The 19,495-nt window shown below is 36.9% G+C and overlaps 1 protein-coding gene across 2 annotated transcripts in view; it reads left to right on the plus strand.

Annotated features, from left to right (window-relative positions):
• The window catches only part of DNTT (DNA nucleotidylexotransferase), an 85,307-nt gene that overhangs the window by 51,598 nt on the left and 14,214 nt on the right, over positions 1 to 19,495 (plus strand). For both annotated transcript variants that reach the window (XM_068197738.1, XM_068197737.1), the window contains 3 exons: positions 1,735 to 1,837; positions 8,403 to 8,666; positions 10,118 to 10,201. In XM_068197738.1, the coding sequence (XP_068053839.1) occupies positions 1,735 to 1,837; positions 8,403 to 8,666; positions 10,118 to 10,201 (451 nt within the window). The remainder of the gene's footprint in view (positions 1 to 1,734; positions 1,838 to 8,402; positions 8,667 to 10,117; positions 10,202 to 19,495) is intronic.

A 19,495-nucleotide genomic window follows, 5' to 3' on the forward strand; every position in this document is an offset into this window, starting at 1 on the left:
TAAAAAGTGCTATGTAAGAGCTTTGCATTATTATTGTAATTTTAGAGATAATGAATGGCATCCTACAAAATAATTCAGTGCTACTAAATGGACTACTAAATGTTTTCTAATTTCTTGAGTTTGAATTGCTGTTCAGTTTCTAAGCCTAGACTGATGCTTTGTTTGAAACCTCTTTGAAAAAATTTCTACCTGTTTAAGCAATTTTGACTTTGCTGCAGACACAGCACAATAGTTACATTATAGTGAGTATGACTGCTTGTCAAATGCAAACCCCAGACTTTCATCTCCTTACAACTTTGTGCTAATGCTGTTCAACTGTCCATCAGTTAGATGACTTCCTGTCACACAAATGGCAATTGACAAGTCTGCCTATCAGTTTTGTTCCTACAAATTTCCAAGTTTAAGAAACCAGGTTCAGTTTTAGGCATTATTTTAAGAGAATAAATTATTTAATAAAATAAAAAAAAAAATTGGTGTTTCACAGTTTTATTTTCATTGCTTGAATAGCAGTTCACAAGTTCTCTGAATACTTGACACAGTGTTGACTGAAACCCTTCTGAGCTATAACATCACATACCCTTGTGAACACCAGCAAGAGCAGACTTTCCCCATAAACACATGAGAAACATTTGGAGATGAACTGCACGTAACAGTCGCTACTCCAGATTTTGGGTACTTACTCCACCAAGTCGATAAAGGAGAATAATTCCATTGCAGAAATCTCTCCTCTCCTCTGCTCATTTCTCCTTAGGCTGGAGTGATTGCACTCAGTAAATGTGTGTGCAGTTCTTGTTGTACTACAAAGTCCAAAATTAAAACCTTATATTGATTCTGCAATGCTCAGATGAATTGCACTGTGAGATAAATTTTCATGTGTTCTCAAACATTTTATAATTCTGAAGGGAAGCATTCAATAACATGCTTTTGCCTGTTTTCCAATGATAGCTAAGTCTTAATCAGATTTCAGTTTAACACCTTTGGAAAGTAGATGAAGGGCAAGCTGAATGCTAAGACTTAAACGGAGAAAAACAAGAGGTTATGACATAATTTTTCATTAAGAGTATTTGCAATTAAATTTTGTGCACACGGATTTAATTATGAAATCCTTAGTGCATGTAATGAACAAGCTTTAGTCACATTAAGGATGAATTGTCCTCAAGAAAAATCGATCTTCATCTCTGTAAAAAGCATTGTTATATTTAAAAGAAATGCAAAATTGTCAAAGGATTTATATCTGCTGTTAAAAGAAACAATAAAAATCTTCATAATCAGAATTTTGTACATTAAAATGTGCATCAAAAGCAAAGATTAATATTTCAATCTGTGGTAGTTTGATTGGCAAGTTTATCTGCAGTAACTGCACTGGATTCATAATATGTAATGCTATATTTTGATTATGCTTTTTTTTTTTAATCCAAAGATGACTAAAATCTTCCTTTCTGGGACTTAAGGGGAAGAAAGAAAGAGATTTAACATCTGCATATGGATCTAGAGTATCTAGTTGGAAAACTGAGGACATAGATCAAAATGTTGTAATTATTATTTTATAAAGAACACTAATAGACCCCATAACAGAAATAAAAGATTCCATTTTGGTTATGTTTTAAGCAACATTACTATCATTTTATTCTGCAAACCTTTTTTACAATGCAGCAAAAATACTCTCTTTGAAAACAGAGCAAAATTCAACAGAAACTTAACTCTTTTAATGTCCTTGTTATTTATTCCTTCTAGGGGCAAGAATATTGGACATGACATAGATTTTTTGATCACCAATCCAGGACCAGGAGAAGATGATGAACTTCTGCATAAAGTTATTGACTCATGGAAAAAGCAGGTATTAACTAAAGAGCACTTGGCCAAAAGAGACTCCACTGAATTAAGCCTATATACTGCTTAAAGAATGTCATACTCCTTTTTACAGCTGACTGCAATATTTTGGGGCAGGATAATGCTCTATTTGATTACTAACCATGGTGATCTAAGTGCATCCTCTAGCTCTGAATGCTAAAGTTGAAGGTTGTAACAGAAGTGAACACGCATTCTGTAGTATCTTACCCTAAGAATATGCAGCTAGTCAGAGGTGAGAAATCAAGCTAGTGTCAGAGCTTTGAGTATCAGAGAAAATGGTTCTTTCACTTTGAAAAACTGTCTATTTATTTAATTTCTCCTTGAGGTGGGAGTAAGTTTTCCCAGGGGAAGCTGCTCCAGGGAGATCCAGCTTTAAGCATAGAAATACAGAAAAATTGTCACAGTTTTCCACGATGTCTGTGATCTTCAAGGTCTCTTCCAACCCAATCTGCTAGATGATTTTGTCATTTCTTAGAAGAATTGTTCATCTAAGAGATGGATTTTTTGTTATTTTTTGGGGGGTTTTTTGTTCCTTTTTTTTTTTTTCCTTTCTGTTCAGCTTTTCAGTTTCCAGCAGCTCTAAAGTTGGAAGTGTCTCAGTTATAACAGGTAACTAAAATATTCCTGGGTCAGAAAAATATAATATGTTGGGGAAAATAAACTTCTGTTTTTCTTCTACTTTCTAGCCAGGTGAGATATTTTTCAACTTTTACTACCAACACTGTTCAAAAAATGGAGTACATTTCAATAAGTAAAAGGCCAGCACCCTGAGGTGAATCATCAAGTGCCTCACTGCTAAGTCAGGTCAGCTTTCAGTGCAGACAGGCTGCAGAGAGTGCTTTTGAGTTGATTCTTGGGCTGTGTACTTCAATTAATGTATAATGGGTTAACACATGAAAGATTCAAAACATCCAACTACACAAAAGCTTATGTGAATGTCTGAAGTTATCTGTTTCAAGGTAGTAAAAATCTTTCAGCTGACTTTGATGGAAAGGCCTCAAGCTTGTTTTTTTTTTCCTGGTAAAATGCAGCATTAGCTGAATTCCTCTTCTTTCAGTTGATTTTTGGTCTTTAAAGTGTTAACAAACTATTATTGATTTTTTAGATTTTTCTCATTCTTCTGTGGAAGAAGATTGATAGCAGGTACTATTTAGACTACTCAATAGCAATGAAGCCATGGCAATTAATGAGTGCTGAGGAAATACTCTATTTTTATCAGTAATTTTATTATTAATGTATAGGTCCTTTCACGGTTATTGTATTCCCTTTACTATGAGAAAAGTTGCCTTTCTTCTTAGAATGGGTCTTTTTAACTTACACACACCTGAATCTCTAGGAAACCAGGTATGGGTCCTCCCAAAACCATGATTGTTATAATAGAGCAGAAGGAAAAAGTGACAACAGACCAAAGCTAGAGCCTGCTCTGAGTGCAGCCTTTCATTCCTTCTTTTCAACTTACTTACTGAGAAAAATGGCTGTGATCTGAGAAGTCTGACAAGCACTAAAGTTTTTCATTTCACTTTGAGCTGCTTTCCTTAAAAGGAATTGAAAGAAAATAACTTGAAAATGAATTGTTCTTTACTGATTTTCTTGTTAAGGGAGCTATTTGGCAGAAAGGAGTGCGGGAGAGTATGGCAGTCAAGGGTGGCCAAGAGTTTGATGAAAATATTAGGATTCCTCTAGAAATCCCAGCATGTAGAACGTGTCAGAAGCACAATGGTCATAGAAACCAAACCCAAAGATGCTGGGTATAGTTTAAAGCTATGGACAATTATTTCCTGTGTTCTGTTTTTTGTCCAGATTTTTCATGGTTTATGCTACTAGTTACACTACCTCTCTACTGTGGCATTTGTAATATGCAGGCTTATAGTGGCACTACTGAAAAACAAGCTGCCAGCAAAATCAAAATGCAAAAAAGAAAGAGAGGATCTATATACCTCTTGCCTTTTTATTATCTTTGATTTATAAGGGGGGGGAGGACAGAAAAAACTCCAAATAAAACACTTTTTTTACTTTTTGCAGTAGTCTGCAGTAGTCACAGCTTGCCACTTTTGTGCTGCTCCTTCTAAGTGCAAATGAATTGATGTACATCACAGAGGTCATGATATTGGCTTCCTTTTGGCAGCTCTGAATGAAGGATTCCACAATGTTTAACTTCTAAATTATGGACCACAGCTTTAAATAGTTTAAAAGGCCTTTTTCTTATCTCAAAAGTTTAGTGTTACAAGATCCTTCCATTGAAAGCTGCTGAAAATGAAGTGTCTAAATCAGCACCATCATGCTCTTTGATGCAGCATCACCAGGGATAAATGGGCTGAGGAACAGAGAATGCAAAGTCTTCAAAGTAGAGTGGCAAAATGGAAAAGCTGTGATGCAGTACACAGGTTATGGTCTTAATGTTTCCAAAAAAACCTCATAAAGAAAACAAGAAATTACTTTCTGTGGGTTAGAGCTTGAAAGTTTGTGGGCAAACAGGCTGAGCCATCTGTGTCGATGTAGCTTCATTCACATACTGTGATAAAATGCTTTCATTTTATGCTGAAAACCTGTATAGCTATATTTAGCACTGTTCCTGTTATATACATACTTTCAGCAATGGAAGAGAGATACTGTTACTACAGATACTCCTGCACTCTTCAATTTTTCCCTTTATATTCATGTAAATATAATGTTACATTTTTCTTTTGGCTTTAGGAAAATGAGTGATGGAGATCCCTGCCTGTGCTTACCTATTTTAATATGTTACTGGTCTGGTTTAAACTCTAGTATTCACCCTTGATGAGGTGATCAGGAAGGGGAAGGCTTGATGTCCCATTAAAGAGGATGGTGAGAAGCAAGTAATATTTCTTCTTTTGCTGGAAACCAATTTTTGGAAACAGGGTTCACAGCAAACCTGCACATTCATTATTAAGTGACTGCTGGATTTTGCCAGCAACAAAACCTGTTTCTAAAACAAGACACAGAAATTATTAAGAAGTCAGAGGAAAGAACCTTTTGTTTCAGATGAAAGAGTGCATAAGGATGCAGAGCTCCTTTGGGAACGCATATTGTCTCAGCTTGCTTTGCAATTCATTATAAATTTTTTTGGTTCATTCTGACTCAGACGAGGAAATTCTTACCTAAAATAGACTATTGCAAGGTGGTTAGAGCCCTGAGCATGAGAAATCATGGCCTAAATTTCTTTAGCGAGAGTACAGGGCTGACTCTGATTATCCTGCTTGAGAGGTTATTGTATAAAGTAAGCAGAAGTTAATTTCCTGCTGGGTTCTAAGTGAAGATCTGGCATTTCTTAAGACGTGTGATCTTTCTGGGGTGTATTGTACAGCTGTGTGTGGGTGAGTAGGTACATGTAACTCCCTGTCTGTCTGTCTGTCTCTTTATCTTGCTCAGCAGTGCAAATGCTCATGGCATAGAGAGGTAAACACCTTCATTCATGGATTACAGTGCTGGTCTGTCCATTGCTGTCAAAGCCAGGCTGCTCCAGACGTGCTCAGAAACAGATCATTCCAACACACAGGGAACTTCAAGATGAAAAAGGGACCAAGGCAGCTGCATGATTATGCAGCAGCTGCCAAGTTTTGCATTGCTGATCGAACCTTTGATGCCATTTTCTAGTGACTTATCCTAAAAGGCCTGACTTTAAAAAGGAGTTCCTTTAGCTCTTTCACTTTATAGAATTCCATCTGTCTCATCTAGGTTGAAATTCTTCTAAATTAATATGCTACATCCTATTTTGGATTAGATATAGGAATTTCACTGAAAAAAAAAAAAGAAATCCAGTTTCACTTTATTAAACTATCTCAGAAGGAAATTTAGAGCAACAACATATACATTTCAGAAGAACATACTGGATTACTTTTTCAGATGATATAAAATGATCCTGCTTAGCCTTACCTGAATTAATCCAGCTAGCAAAAGTTATGACTAATGACAGCATGTAACACTAAATATAGAATAGGATTCCATTTAATTAAAAATGACTGAGAATGCTGGATACCATATTTGATTGATTTTTCAGTGATTGATTTAATATTTTTCTGAAAAGTCATACTTTATCTCAGTTTGAACTTGGATTTACTCCAATATCAATGCTATTGATGTGCCAGCAGTCAGCATATTTAAACAAAAGTGTGCAGTCATTCTAAAAATGGAAAATTGTTGAGGGTCTTAACATAACTGTCCTAAAAAATACATTTAGTTTTGATGGTGTTGTAAATTTGAGAAATTAAAATGCCCACACTTTAAAACGTGATTGTGTAAAGAAGACCTACAGCACTTTCAGATCAATCTGAAATGTGCAAAGAACTGCAGATTCCCTGACCCAGAGTAATGAGAAGGATGCAGCTCTGCAGCTAGCAGTGGCCAGAACTTCACACACTCTACATACCTGACTGCCCCTTCAGGCAATGCTTTTTCCAAGTGTACCTAAGTGCCATTTCACCTTTACTTTACGGGGTGGTGGTGATGTCCACTGTCTAATTATACTAGGTTAATTGGAAACCCTATCCCAATGCATATGACCTAGGCTTTGGCTCCTATTTAATGGTGAAACTCTGGCTTCTGGTATATACTGTGTAGTGTCCCAAATCTCCAAGAGCAAAAGGAAAATTGAGGCAAAATATGAGAAAGTGCTGCTAAGTAGCTAACAGATTTTTATAGAAAATGGGAAGAATATTGGTGCTTAATCAAAGCATGAGTTCATCAATTAATGGCCAATGATTAATGATATTAAAATTATTTTTATTAGCATTAAAAGCAACAAAATTAACTTGAAGGGAGGATAGTTTCATCAAAATAAGCAGGAAAATAGGCAGTTATGCATTAACACTCAACAGCTGTTTTGAGTCTATATTTGGAAAGAGCAAGCATCAGTGCCTTGTGACATTGGGGTAAAATTAAGAAAAAATTGCTGTTTTAAAGATAGCTGTTACAGAGCACCTGCTAAATTTAAGCATTTTGAAGTCAGCAGACATGGAAACTAGTCATCCAAGAGAAGTAGCTACATAAGGAGTTTTCTCATATCAGTTTATAATAAATCTTCATAATCAGGAAAAATTCCAAACAAGTGAAGGAATGCCAATTAAAATAAAATAGTTATCATTAAAAAGGCTGGCTCATTGACCCATGAGAAGCCTGTAACTGATTTCCAGTAAAATAATGGGATTGTTAATTTGGAGCTATCATCAACAAAAAGCTGGAGGCTAAAAATGTAATAATACATATCAGTGTCTCTTCATGGAAATCATATCTTGTTAAGTGGTTTTGATATGCTTTTTTTTGGAGGGGGGGCAGAATTATAGTTCTTAGTGATAAAAGTAACTTTATTACTGTAAAGAATTCTCTAAGGCATTTAAGATATTGTCATGTAAAGTTACCACACCTACATTAAATAAAAAAAAAAATAAAAATCTTCTTTTTAGTACTGAGGTATTCTTCAAAAAAACAGTTCATTGTTACCTGGGACATTAAGAGTCTTATCTGGAGACCCTTTGTCCTGGTTTTGGCCCAGATCAGAGGGAAAGGGCATGGCTAGACCCTAATATTATTCAATACCACTTTCTGTCATTGCCAGGGATGTGGGAAAGGGACTTTCTCTCTTCCTAGAAGGATTTTCCATCCAATGAGAGAAAATGTGGTGGTTGAAATGGTCTGATATTTTACATGTAAATCGTTTTTGTCTTACACATTTTGTTATTAATAGTGCTGCCAGTTACTGTTTGTTGTCTTACCTCATTGCTATTTCCAGGAAATTGTTTTATCTCAGCCCATGATCTTTGCCTTTTGGGTTTTCAGTTGGGACAGGGGAGGGGGAAGCAAGAGGAATGGTTTTAGCTGGGCTACTAAATGGGAGAATAGCTTTCCTAAACTACAACACCATTGTCAAACAACTGACAGCCATCAAATAAAACCACTTCTAGACACTCTCAGTTCAACATTGCAATTTAAAAAAGGCCCTAGTCCAGAGGAAGGAGAATGTGTAAACATTTGAGTGATTTCAAAGCAGAAACAAAAAAAGTCATCCAAGGACCTAAAGAAATGGGCATTCCCTCAGCAAAAGACATGGGCAGGGATCTCTTCCATCTCTCTGGAGACTTCAGACCTTGTCACAAGGAAATCTCTTGCAACAGATACAGTCCAAATGGAATCTTCCACTTTGGAATCCATCAGCAAGACTGTGCACTGGACTAATCATCTTTTTCTAGATGTCTGCCATATGGGAACACATCAATCCTTACTCAGAAATTTCTGTTGACATTAACTAGAAAAAGGCTTAGGAGAAAAGGAGAGAGGGGAAGAATTGCAAATTCTATCTCTTTAGTGCAGGGCAGGACCTCACTACTGTCAGATATCTACCAGTGCAGATTTCCCTCAAATATTTTTCCAAAGTCCGAAGCTGTTTCATGTCTCTGCTTACCCCAGATTTGCCCTGGCACAGTTCCTTGTTTACTGAAATTACATTTCACATGAATTTTTAAGACAACTGTCTAGAAACTCTGGAATGACAGTAAAACCAGTTCAGCAATTCAATATGAACCCTATCTTCTCTTTAGGGCTTACTCCTTTATTGTGATGTCATTGAATCAACATTTGTAAAGGAACAGCTGCCAAGCAGAAAAGTTGATGCCATGGATCATTTTCAGAAGTGTTTTGCAATTTTAAAATTATATCAGCCAAGAGTAGACAACAGCACTTGCAACACATCAAAAAAATTGGAAATGGCAGAAGTCAAAGACTGGAAGGCAATCCGTGTGGATCTGGTCATAACCCCCTTTGAGCAATATTCATATGCTCTGTTAGGTTGGACAGGCTCCAGGGTAAGTAACCACAACAGTACCTGTTCTCTTAGCACTGCAAAGACGTTTTTGTTGTTGCAGGACTATTCAGAGTTCATGGATTTAAAAAAAAATATTCCTGATGTTCACGCATCGCATTTCATGCTGTCATCCACCCTGATCATGGGTTGGAGCTGATGAATTCATCACTAACATTTATTGATGTCTCTCTGGGAGAGTTAAGTTCTATTTTCCTTGTGGCTTAGTGTTAGGTTTATGAACTGGAGAGCTAGGTTTTTGATCAGTTGTGTTGTCTTTTTACATCATGATACTGTTAACAAGAAATTTAAATGGCTTCTGAGTAGAGAGATGACTTGGAAAGCATCACGTAATTTTACAGGAAATTAAACATTTGAGGGAGAGATATTCTGAACTGGAACTTAATTTGTTTTGTAGGAAATTGAAAACAATTTGACATCTTTCTTTTTGGATTAGATCAAATGTTTTGTTTCAGTTGCATTTTAATTGACTCCTTGAAATTGTAAAAATCTGGAAAAAAAATTAAAATTAGACATTAATTTTGAACCAGAATAAAATATATTTTGATTTATGTTTTAATAAGAAAACTTGAAATGATAGCTACTTTCACAATAGGCACTAGGTAGCTGGCATAATATAAAATAGTACACTATTTTCAAAACAAAAAATTCTACCTAATGCAAACTCAAAACTCAAATGATTAATTTCTCTCCAGACAGAATTATTTTTTTATCTGTTCTACATGCTTCCCTTCTGATGTTCATTTTTTAGGGAGTGTTTACATGGTACAATGGAGAGCGTGTGAGCCTGCTCTGAATTATATTTTTGATGTGCTGGAAGCAGTACTGGTGCCTTGCCACTCTGTTCTACTCAGGTTAATTGGAAGCAGGATGGTTTAGACCAGGCAAAATGTTGAAATTCATGTGTTCTCCTGCTGAGCTTGAGTTACTTCAGTCACTTTTTTGAGATAAAAAAATGTTTTTTTTTTTGACTTTTGATTAAGTTCTGCAGACTTTGGGGTCCTTTCTTATCCTGGGAGTGTTTGGCAACTTAAAAGCCCTTCTCTCGACTCTGTAGATAGGAGTCTACACTAAAAACACACAGTGTGAGGCCCTTTGGATGAGTAGGCAATGACTTCATTTTTCTCTGCCTCACTGAGCTCCTACTCCCTGAAGGGCTAATTCACCTACAGACTGTGGGAGCCCATCACAGGTTTACCTTCTTACACAGTGCCCAACTACTGTCACAGTAACCGACGGCAATGATGGACAGATGCAAATATTTGGATTCCTTATCCAAACATTTCCCTTCAGATGATTGATTTTATCAGACTATATTCCTTTAATAGAGGTAATTTTTAGTCCTTAGTTTATTATTTGGTTTGGTGTTAGAAGGTGCAAAGGATAACAGTTTTGGTTTGTGCATGTGTTTGGTATTTGCTCTGTCTTTGACAGCAATTTGGACGTGATTTGCGGAGGTATGCTGCGCGTGAAAGGAAGATGATACTGGATAACCACGCACTATATGACAGGAGGAAGGTACTGTTTATTGTCAGAAACAAAGCTAATGTGTTTTTATTTCCAAGTGTGCATTTCCAGCTAACTTTTTATATTCAAGTATATAGTATATTTTAGCTTGATTATCCATTTGGTGGTAAAACAGTTCCACCTTCACATGATTTAGTTGCACTGGAACAGCCTGATTAAAACTGAACAAGTCTGAAAATCCTTTTTATTTTTTGGCAATTGTGAAGTAATTCCTGAAATGTAACAAGAAACATGAATTAGACATTTGTGTTTGATAGGAACTGTGCAGCCTTCACAGAACTGAGAACAAGCCATCTGCGAGTATTTGATAAAGGTACTTCACTGTCCCTCTGTCTCAGAAGGAGAGATCATTTCTCTGTCCCCAGCACTCTTTCAACTCATATTGGTCTGACATTGCAGAGGAAGAGGGGATATTGGGTGGTACAGGCTCAGTTAGAATGCTTGAGGAAATTTTTGCAGGGTATGACACTGAGCAGGGATTAGGGATCATCCTGCTTTTAAAGCCCTGCATTCAGAAGTCTGTGTGGAGTTCTGTTTAGTCAGGCTTGGCAGCCTGGGGAATAATTGGTATAATTCCTGGTATAAAGGCTCTTGGCTGCAGTTATACTGATTTCTGCATTTATCTGGCATAATGTCTGTATTTGTATTAGGCCATTTAAATAATAAGCAAAAATCAATACTGAAGATGCTTATTGATGTCAGTATAGGAAAAGGCAAATTACTAGGTCAAGATTTTATATTAATCTTTCCTATATATTACTTATAGAATGGAGACTGCTTTCAGCACCCCTGCTTACATTTAGTATTGTCTCATTGCTTCTTGCTAAGATGCTGGAGTGATCTAAGCCATCACTCCATTTCAGCTGTCTCCATATGTGCTCATCAGGTCCAGATGTGCTATAGCATCCTCAGTTGACATGGAAACCTGGGGAAATTATCAGGCTAATTATCCATTTAGTCAGATATCCTGTCACCAGCAATTGTCAATACTAGATGCTTCAGAAGAAAACATAAAATCAATAGTAGATAAATATGCTATTGTGTCTAAAGAGGATGTTTCTTCACAAACTCAGGGATGATGTCTGTGTATTCCTGCCTGTCTTTTATATTTTGAAAGTATTCAAAATGTAAACTCTTTTTCTCACCATAATATGGTTGGTGTTATTATCTGCACATTAATATGTGCTCTGTTCAATAGCTTTTTGGGTATAATAAAAATTTGCACTAGGGAAAACCAAACTATTTGAGGAATGCCAGTGTTATTTTTTTGTATGCAGCAAAATTTGCCTGTTTGGTGTATGAGTATGTATCATTATATCTGCTGCTTTTACTCAGAGCCCTGAGGCTTTCAGAGATGCAAAATGGACACTGTTCTTTCATGAACAACATCAATCAGTATTATTTTTTTCTTGATTATGTTTAGGCTTTATAAACGATAAACCATTAAAATCTTTGTGGGGGAAAAAAAAAAGTGAGTTTCCATGTGTTTTTGACTGGATTAGTCAGGATGATTCACAGATAAATGATGAGTTATCTTCACAGTATCCTCTGGGAAGAAAGATGTTCTTGTCATCCCAGATTTTCCAAGTAGAGAGCTGAGTCAGAGAAAGATTTAAGGTCTTAAACATCCATTGATTTCAAGGGCCCTGCATTTGTAGTGTCCAGCCTTAAGTTTCTCCCGTTGACTGTCTGCTTTGGAAATTTGAAAAATACAAAGAAATGTGTATACCCATGTTGTGGTTCCCCAAATCATCAGCTGTAACTGCAATTTTGTCTCCAGACCTTTTACATGTCTGAGTCTCAACTCACATTTTTCCTCAATTCCTCAGATGTACTGCCCAAAACTAAAGAAATGGACCTAAACGGAAGGCTGAGAAGCAAACCTCAGAAAATTTTACTTATTCCTTATCATAAAGCAGGAGTTCATGACAAAGGCAAAGAAGAAAAAACAGAAAACCAAAAACCAACCTGAAGGAAACCCAAAACACCCAGACCAAAATTCAGGGAAAATTTCAACTGTCTTGACCACAAGGTCCTTAATCTATGATTTCCGTATGTCAATTGAGGCACATTGTCGGGTCACTGTCCCTTTCAGGGAGGGACTTTGCTTTCTAGCTGTCATTGTCCCCCTTGCCCCCCAATATCTAGGTCTGTCACTCCTCATTTAATTGCAAACACAGCTAGTTTGCTTCCAAATCCTGGGCTTTTTTTGCTGTAAACCACAGGTGCACTGCAGATTTCAAACACAAGAAGTTGTGTTAATATGTTGACACAGCAGAATACTGTTCTTGTTTCTGCTGCAGTCTCTGAAATAGCTAAATTACATTAGGTGACTTTTTCCACAAAGAAAGAAACTTCTAAAGCAGATATGCAATATGAAAAATTTCAGACCAGGCAGCACTGAATTTATAATCTGCTTAACACAGACTCTTTTTTCAAGTAGTGTTATTCTAAAAAGAATCAGGGAGATTACTCTCTGGCAAGTATACAAATCTTTATAATCTATTGTGTTAAATTCAAATATATTTAAAAATTAAGTTTAACTTTACAATTTTGTATTAAGTTATTCCCACAAATGACAGTTTGAACAAAAACCTTCCATACTGCCACCCAGTGTGTACTAAGATCAGAAATGTCCAGGATACAGCAATGGTGTCTGTCTGTGATATTCGATGGCCCATCGTTGAAGAGGAGCGGTTCACAGCAAATTGTGTGGCTGCCAAGGTTGATTCATTTTTAGGGTCATCAGAGTAGTAAGTTTAAAATAAGTGATAAAAATAATCCGTAATTTTATACAAGGGAACATATACCCAAATTATAAAATGTTTAGGGTTGGCTATTTTTTTACATTAAACTATGAAGAGCAGAGAATCTACTTTATTCTAATACTAGTGCTTTTCTTTTAAAATTGTTTGACTTGTAGGGAACAATAAAAACATGGGTATTTTATCTGTACTGTCTCATAAAATTGAATTGGAACATGAACATTCTTATTTCATAAGTATATTTCTCTTTCTGAGACGAAATCTTCCTTTCTTAAAGCTAAAAAAAATCAGGAAGCAGATATCCCTCATGCAAGCTGCTCAAGATCCCTCAACACAACCTTAATTAAGGTTAATTAGGTGCCATATGTGAAAACTGAAACGCATCTTTTGCATATTTCTCTCCTGGTCTGCTGAAGAGAGGTTGTCTTATGTCATTGCCTCTGTCCAGGCAGACAAATCTTCATGCACAACTCCAACAACTCTAACAGTCACTGGGGTATTGGCAGGGGTAGAATCTGGGAGCTGGACCAAATCCTTTTTGCTTCATTCTTTTTCTTTTATTCGTCTCTGTGTGTGTACAGAAAAAGGTATAGGAAGATCAGGAAGAGTCAAACTATTCCTTGATCATGCAGAAGACCAGGTTCTTTCCTTAAAAAGCACTTGCCTATTGTAATTTAATTTTTTTCAAGTCATTATAAGAAGTTAATAAACCATGCTATAGCAAATATTATTTGTTATTTAATTTCTATTTGGTGGAATGTAACTGTACTTGTAAGAGAATGTCATTCATTACAAAAGAAAACAATTTTCTGATTTGCCCTACATTTCAATATATAATTCAGTATACTTTATTCTTCCATATTAATATTTATCAGCTGCTTGGCACAGATGCTGGCACTGTGGCCCACTGCTTGAAACGTGAATCCCAGATTCCAGCGTTCCGAGGGCTGCAGCAGGAGAGAGTCCTGCTTACTTTAATGTATTTCCAAAGGGATTCTGCCAGGAATCCGGAGCATTAACACAGCAGTTAGGAATCAATTACATAGCTTTACAGATGGGAACAAAAGGAAGAGAAATTTTCTCCAGGGACTTGTTACAAAGTTACACTGTGAAATTATTCCTCAGCCTTGATTTATTTTTTTTTTCTTTCTAGTGTGAATCTTTTTCATATATTTGTTGGTTTTGGAAGACAGTGTGCAATTATCAAACTACTGATTTTTTCAGTTCTGTTATAAGGGCATTTTGTAGATCTTCCTTTCATAGGAAAATTGTGACAAAAAAAATTGAAAATTTGCTACCAATAATCTGTCAGCCTCTTTTACATAAAAAGATGAGCATATGTCCAAATCTGTGTGTCTGTACAACTGTGTACTAAAGGTATGGAAATTAGCACTTGTATATACCAACCTGAGGAATGAAGTTCCTGTGATTTACACCAGCTGGAGGTCAAACCTTACTGATCCCCACTCTTACGCAGTAGAGTTCACTGATCAGTCACGAGGAAGAAAAAGAAGTTGTACATCCCCATGTCTTATGGTACTACTGCTGCTACAAATGGCATAACATTTTTATGAAGGGGCAAAAAAAATTGCCATTGCAAAACTTTCCCTATTCATGAGTGAACAATATGCTGTCTAAGAAAAATAGAAATGGTTTTGCAAAAAAAACAAAAAAACAAAAAAAACCCCAAAAAAACCCCAAAAAAAACCACCAAACAAAAATAAACCCAACCATTTTTGGGTGTGAAGTTTTAGTCAGGTCAGCTGAACAGTAGGGTCTTCCTTGGAAAAATTAAGGTCCTTAGTCTGTAAACCAGGACATCAACAGTTGTTTTGACACTCCTCTGTGTTGGACTATCCCTTAACCCACAATAAATGTTTTTGGGTACAATGTGCATTGTCTCTGGACTAGTGGTGTGCATACTAGGGCATTGTTGGCAAGTCTTGACAATATCCTGATGCCTTTTTACCTGGGTGAAATAGACAGAGATCTAGAACTAAAGAAGATACAGCTCCAAAGCCTGTTTTATTTTTGAATATCTGTATTTTAGATTAGTAATTCTCATATGACTATAGGAAGATGTAAGAAATGTGTGATTTACTTTCTCTTAGTGTTTCATTATCTTGAAAGTGATTTTTAAAGTGGCTAGCAAACCATGGGATTTCTATTCTTAAAGGAGCTGTCCTTGTGGTATTAATGAATGCCCCTTTTCCGTATCAGCAACCCGGAATGAGATGCAGGAACCGCAAAGGTTGTTGGTGGATTTACCAACTCTGGTGCTCCTGGCTGGGGTAGAATATCTTTTCATGCAGAATGGCCCTGTGGAGAGTGTCGGAAGCTGGACTCTCTGTTGGTGGATTTTTGCTCTAGCTGGTAGAATGACAAGATTGCAGGCAGCCAAAGCGTCACGTGCCAGTGACACACGTGTGACATCAGAGAGCACCGTCAAACAACTTCCAGGCTGTCATGTTCTCTGTTCTCTGAATGTTTTCTGATCTCCCTTGTAATCCTAATTTGACTTGTGAAAAGGCAGCGTGAGAAGGAATTGTGACATTTAGCATGAAGTGATGATTGTATGAGCTAAAGTGTCTACACATTGTTGTAATACAGGCTAAGGAAGGAGGTTGGTCCAGAGGTTTGACTTTCAGCTTGCAACTTGTGTCACTGTAGCCAAATTTTTTCTGTAGTTTTAAGCAGGTCATTTAGCCTTCCTGGGTCTCACTTCCCATCACTAAAACCTAGTTCCCATGATGGAAACATGCAGTAATGGTAAGTAGTTAACCACTAAAGAAAAAGCTATTTCAATTTAATGAACAATTTTGATCACCCAGTGTTTTGTCTTTCTCTATAACTAGAAGAGAGAACAAAGGCTTAATGGAGAATTTTGATTATTCAAAGTTTGCTTAGACTCTTAGAGGGTAAGTCAAATATTGGCACTTTCTGCTAAAGGAGTATCTTTCTGAATCTCTGCTTTGGAAACAATCCATGGATCAGACTGTTCCAATCCTCCAAAGCTCAGACAGCTCTTGGGGCTGCAAGCTCTGAGGCATTTGCTTGGCTGGCTGCTCCAGGCCCATGGAGCCAATGAGCTCTGGGGACCCTGGCTCTGAAGTACTTAAAATTATTTATTTGAACTCAGGCTCCCAGTAGCCTGTCAGGCAGGATATTTAGAAGATGTTCAAGCTGCCAGGAGCTCAAATAGGCTTAGGGTTTTTTTTAAAGTGCATGGTAAACTAGACTCTATTGGATTGTGACTTTTTTTTTCAGGGCAATATTTTGATAATTACATTATTTTTATGGAACACCTGGGATAACTGAGTAGGAAAATTCCAACTAAGTAAAATTAATTAATGTTTTGCTGATTAGGTCTGTTCAAAAGGCAATGTGATATTATTTTTGTATGACTATACATGTGTTAGGTAGAAATACTCTTCCCTAGAACTCTCTTTTCTCTGGAAATCTTGGGAAGTTGCATTCTAGTGATTCTCAGCCAGCCAAATCCATAGATCATCTTTTTCAGTACAGCTTGCTGTGAGGATATCCCAAACTTAACTACAGAAGATGCTTCTGAAAGATCTACTGTTCTGTGCAAAACCCAGCCCTACCACTTACATTGTGGATGAATATGACCCTTTAAAATGGAAGATTTATCAACCTTTTTCGCTATTGCTTCCTAACTAAGCTTCCTTATCTGAATTAATTAAAAATTAGCACAATTTCCAAATACTTCAGAATCCATAGGAAAATAAACACATTTTTGTTTGTTTTTACATTTTGGAAACTATTTGGAAACTATTCCTTGAAGTTACAGTAAAGAATGAGTTTTAAAACTCCCTTGCTGTATGTCACACAGGTTCAGCTGCAGTGGGGTTCCCTATTGCTCTTTCCTTTCATTCAGAATATATTTATTTTTCTTGGTGTTGTTTGCTGTTCAGCAGCTAGTCAGAACCAGCTCTGCATAAAACAGGAACTAACTTCAACTGTTCCATGCTAAAAATTCCAGTGATATATTTCCTGAAATTGCTATCCTTTGGGCATGCAAGGGAGCATGGAGAGTTGAGCTGAATGGGCAGTGGGATGGGGGTTGGCTGCATGCCTTAAACTGCTGCAGGTACTTTTCTCTATTCCTGTTTCATGTCAGGAGATTTCTAAGGATGGCATGTGGAACAGTTTCATGGCTGGACTGTAGCCATGTAGAAAGTGTCTCTCTCCTGCATCACACCACTCACCAATGGAAATTCTCAAACCAGGTGTGAGATCGGAGGATTGAATTGGTCTTGTAAATTCTGATTTATAACTTGTATAAACCCATATATTTTCACAATATTCAGAAAATCCCTTTCAAGTCCAATTATTACTTTATGCAGTTCATGGCAGCAAAAATAAGTGATGTACATAATTAGCATTGCTTATTTTTGTGAAAGAATAGATGGAGTTCTTGGGGTATAATAGATTAATTGAATTATTTGCATATGAATATTCTTGCACTGACATTGTAGTTGATTTTTTTTTGTAAGAGAAGGATCATGAGCTCAGTGTTATTTTGAAGAGCTATTGAGGCTGAAAGCAGTTATTAATTTTATGTCCTATGTAAATTTAACATGGGAAATAAGTCCCTTAATGTTTTCTATTAGAGAAATATTGAAAAAAAATGATACTATTCAGATGACTGATGACAATTTCAGATGATTGATGACAATTTTGCATTTTAAAACCTTGTATGAATTTGAATGGCATGAAATGTTATTTAGTTGTTGAATAACAAGAGAGGTGGTTTATATAACTGTTCTGAATAACAAACTCACAAGATGCTCTGAAAACTTCATAGTTGGACCCAGATTTTCAAACCATTAAGTGCTGTGCAGTTGCACTGAATATAGTAAGATTTTGTGATCCCAGATTTTTAAGAGAAAATTTACTTTTTCTTGGGCAACCATAATAAGCACGAAAGGGGGAATTTATCCTGGGATTTCTTTCACACTGAAGCTCATATGCACTCAGTTGTCACCATCAGTATTGCAGTGTCTTTTACCATTTGTCTGCAGAGTGAATTCCTATCTACAAAAAACCTGACTGACTCTTCAGGCAGGGCTTGTCCTGCCTGCCTTAGCACGTACCTGTAAAGCCTAATGAAGGTGTGATTACAGCCCCAGTAAATGGCTATTTTATGGCAGCAATGCTCTGGTGAGCTGGCTTCAGGGTGTCTGAGTTCTGCTACTGCCCATGTTTTGCCCAAGTAGCTGCTTCACAGACAACCTCTGTGTTTGCAGCAGGCAGCCCATCCAGCCATGCCTGGCAACATCCTTGAGCCTCTAGCCTCCCTCATAATATTCAAATTTTTCTCTGGCTCAGACTGCATCTGTGTTGTGACTTTTGTTTTGAAACATGGCTTACCTGACAGTGACCATGCTGGTGCAAAAAGTCATGTTCATGTGTTGCTGTGGTGGCTTGGCTCAGAGGCCAGAAACTGCTCTGAGGAAGCCAGACTGATGGCAGGTGGTTGGGCGGTGACCTGCATGGCCAGAACTTTGTAAATATGTCTCCTAGTAAAAAGCCAGCTTTGTTTTTCAAGTAGGTATTTTTCCTTTCACTGCCCCACACATTAGTTCTCAAAAAACCTTTATCACCTGGAAGAGCTGTCTATGATTTTCTAGCCTCATTTTATTACATGAAGTTGTGTAATATTCACAGTGTTTAATTGTGTATTCAGTGGTTCAGTCTCTAAGACAGTTTTTGGTATCATCTGAGAAAATCTACTCCACACTACCTTTCATTGAAAAAAGATGCCTGCAGAAGTTTACTTGCACAGTTAAAGAGACATTTTTTATGATTCTGTAAAAACTGGAAGTTATAGTCTTATTTTGGCAGATGCTGCTCTAAAATTATAAAGTTATAATGGTGATATAATCAGCCTTGAGAACATCTTGATGAATTAAACATGTTGCAGCTGCAGAGTTTGCTTTAGAAATCTGCAACAATGCCTGGATTAAAGCTACAGTAAACATAAAGATCCAAAATTTTCAATATTGATTTCCGCTGTGTTCTCTACAACTACCTTAAAGGAAGTTGTAGGCATGTGGGGCTTGGTCTCTTCTCCCAGGCAACAGTGACAGGACAGGAGGACACAGACTCAAGCTGCATCAGAGGAGGTTTAGATTGGACATCAGGAAGAATTTCTTCACAGAAAGGGTGATTGTGCATTAGAACGAGCTGCACAGGGAAGTCATGGAGTCACCAACCTTGGAGGTGTTTAAGGAAAGATTGGATGTGGCACTCAGTGCTGTGGTCTGGTTGACAAGGTGGTGTTGGGTCATAGATTAGACTTGAGGGTCTCAGAGATCTTTCCCAACCTAATCAATTCTGCGATTCTAAGATTACTACAGTTAAACACTGAGTGATTGTAAAGAGATGCACATACTTTCATTTATGTTTCAATTCTTCTCATTCTCACTCATGAAAGTGGAAATTGCATATGTGATTTGGGTAATTTTTTTTTTTTGCACCTGGTCTATTTTTTTAA

This window comes from Anomalospiza imberbis, chromosome 8, assembly GCF_031753505.1.
Source record: "Anomalospiza imberbis isolate Cuckoo-Finch-1a 21T00152 chromosome 8, ASM3175350v1, whole genome shotgun sequence".
NCBI classification, from domain to species: domain Eukaryota; kingdom Metazoa; phylum Chordata; class Aves; order Passeriformes; family Viduidae; genus Anomalospiza; species Anomalospiza imberbis.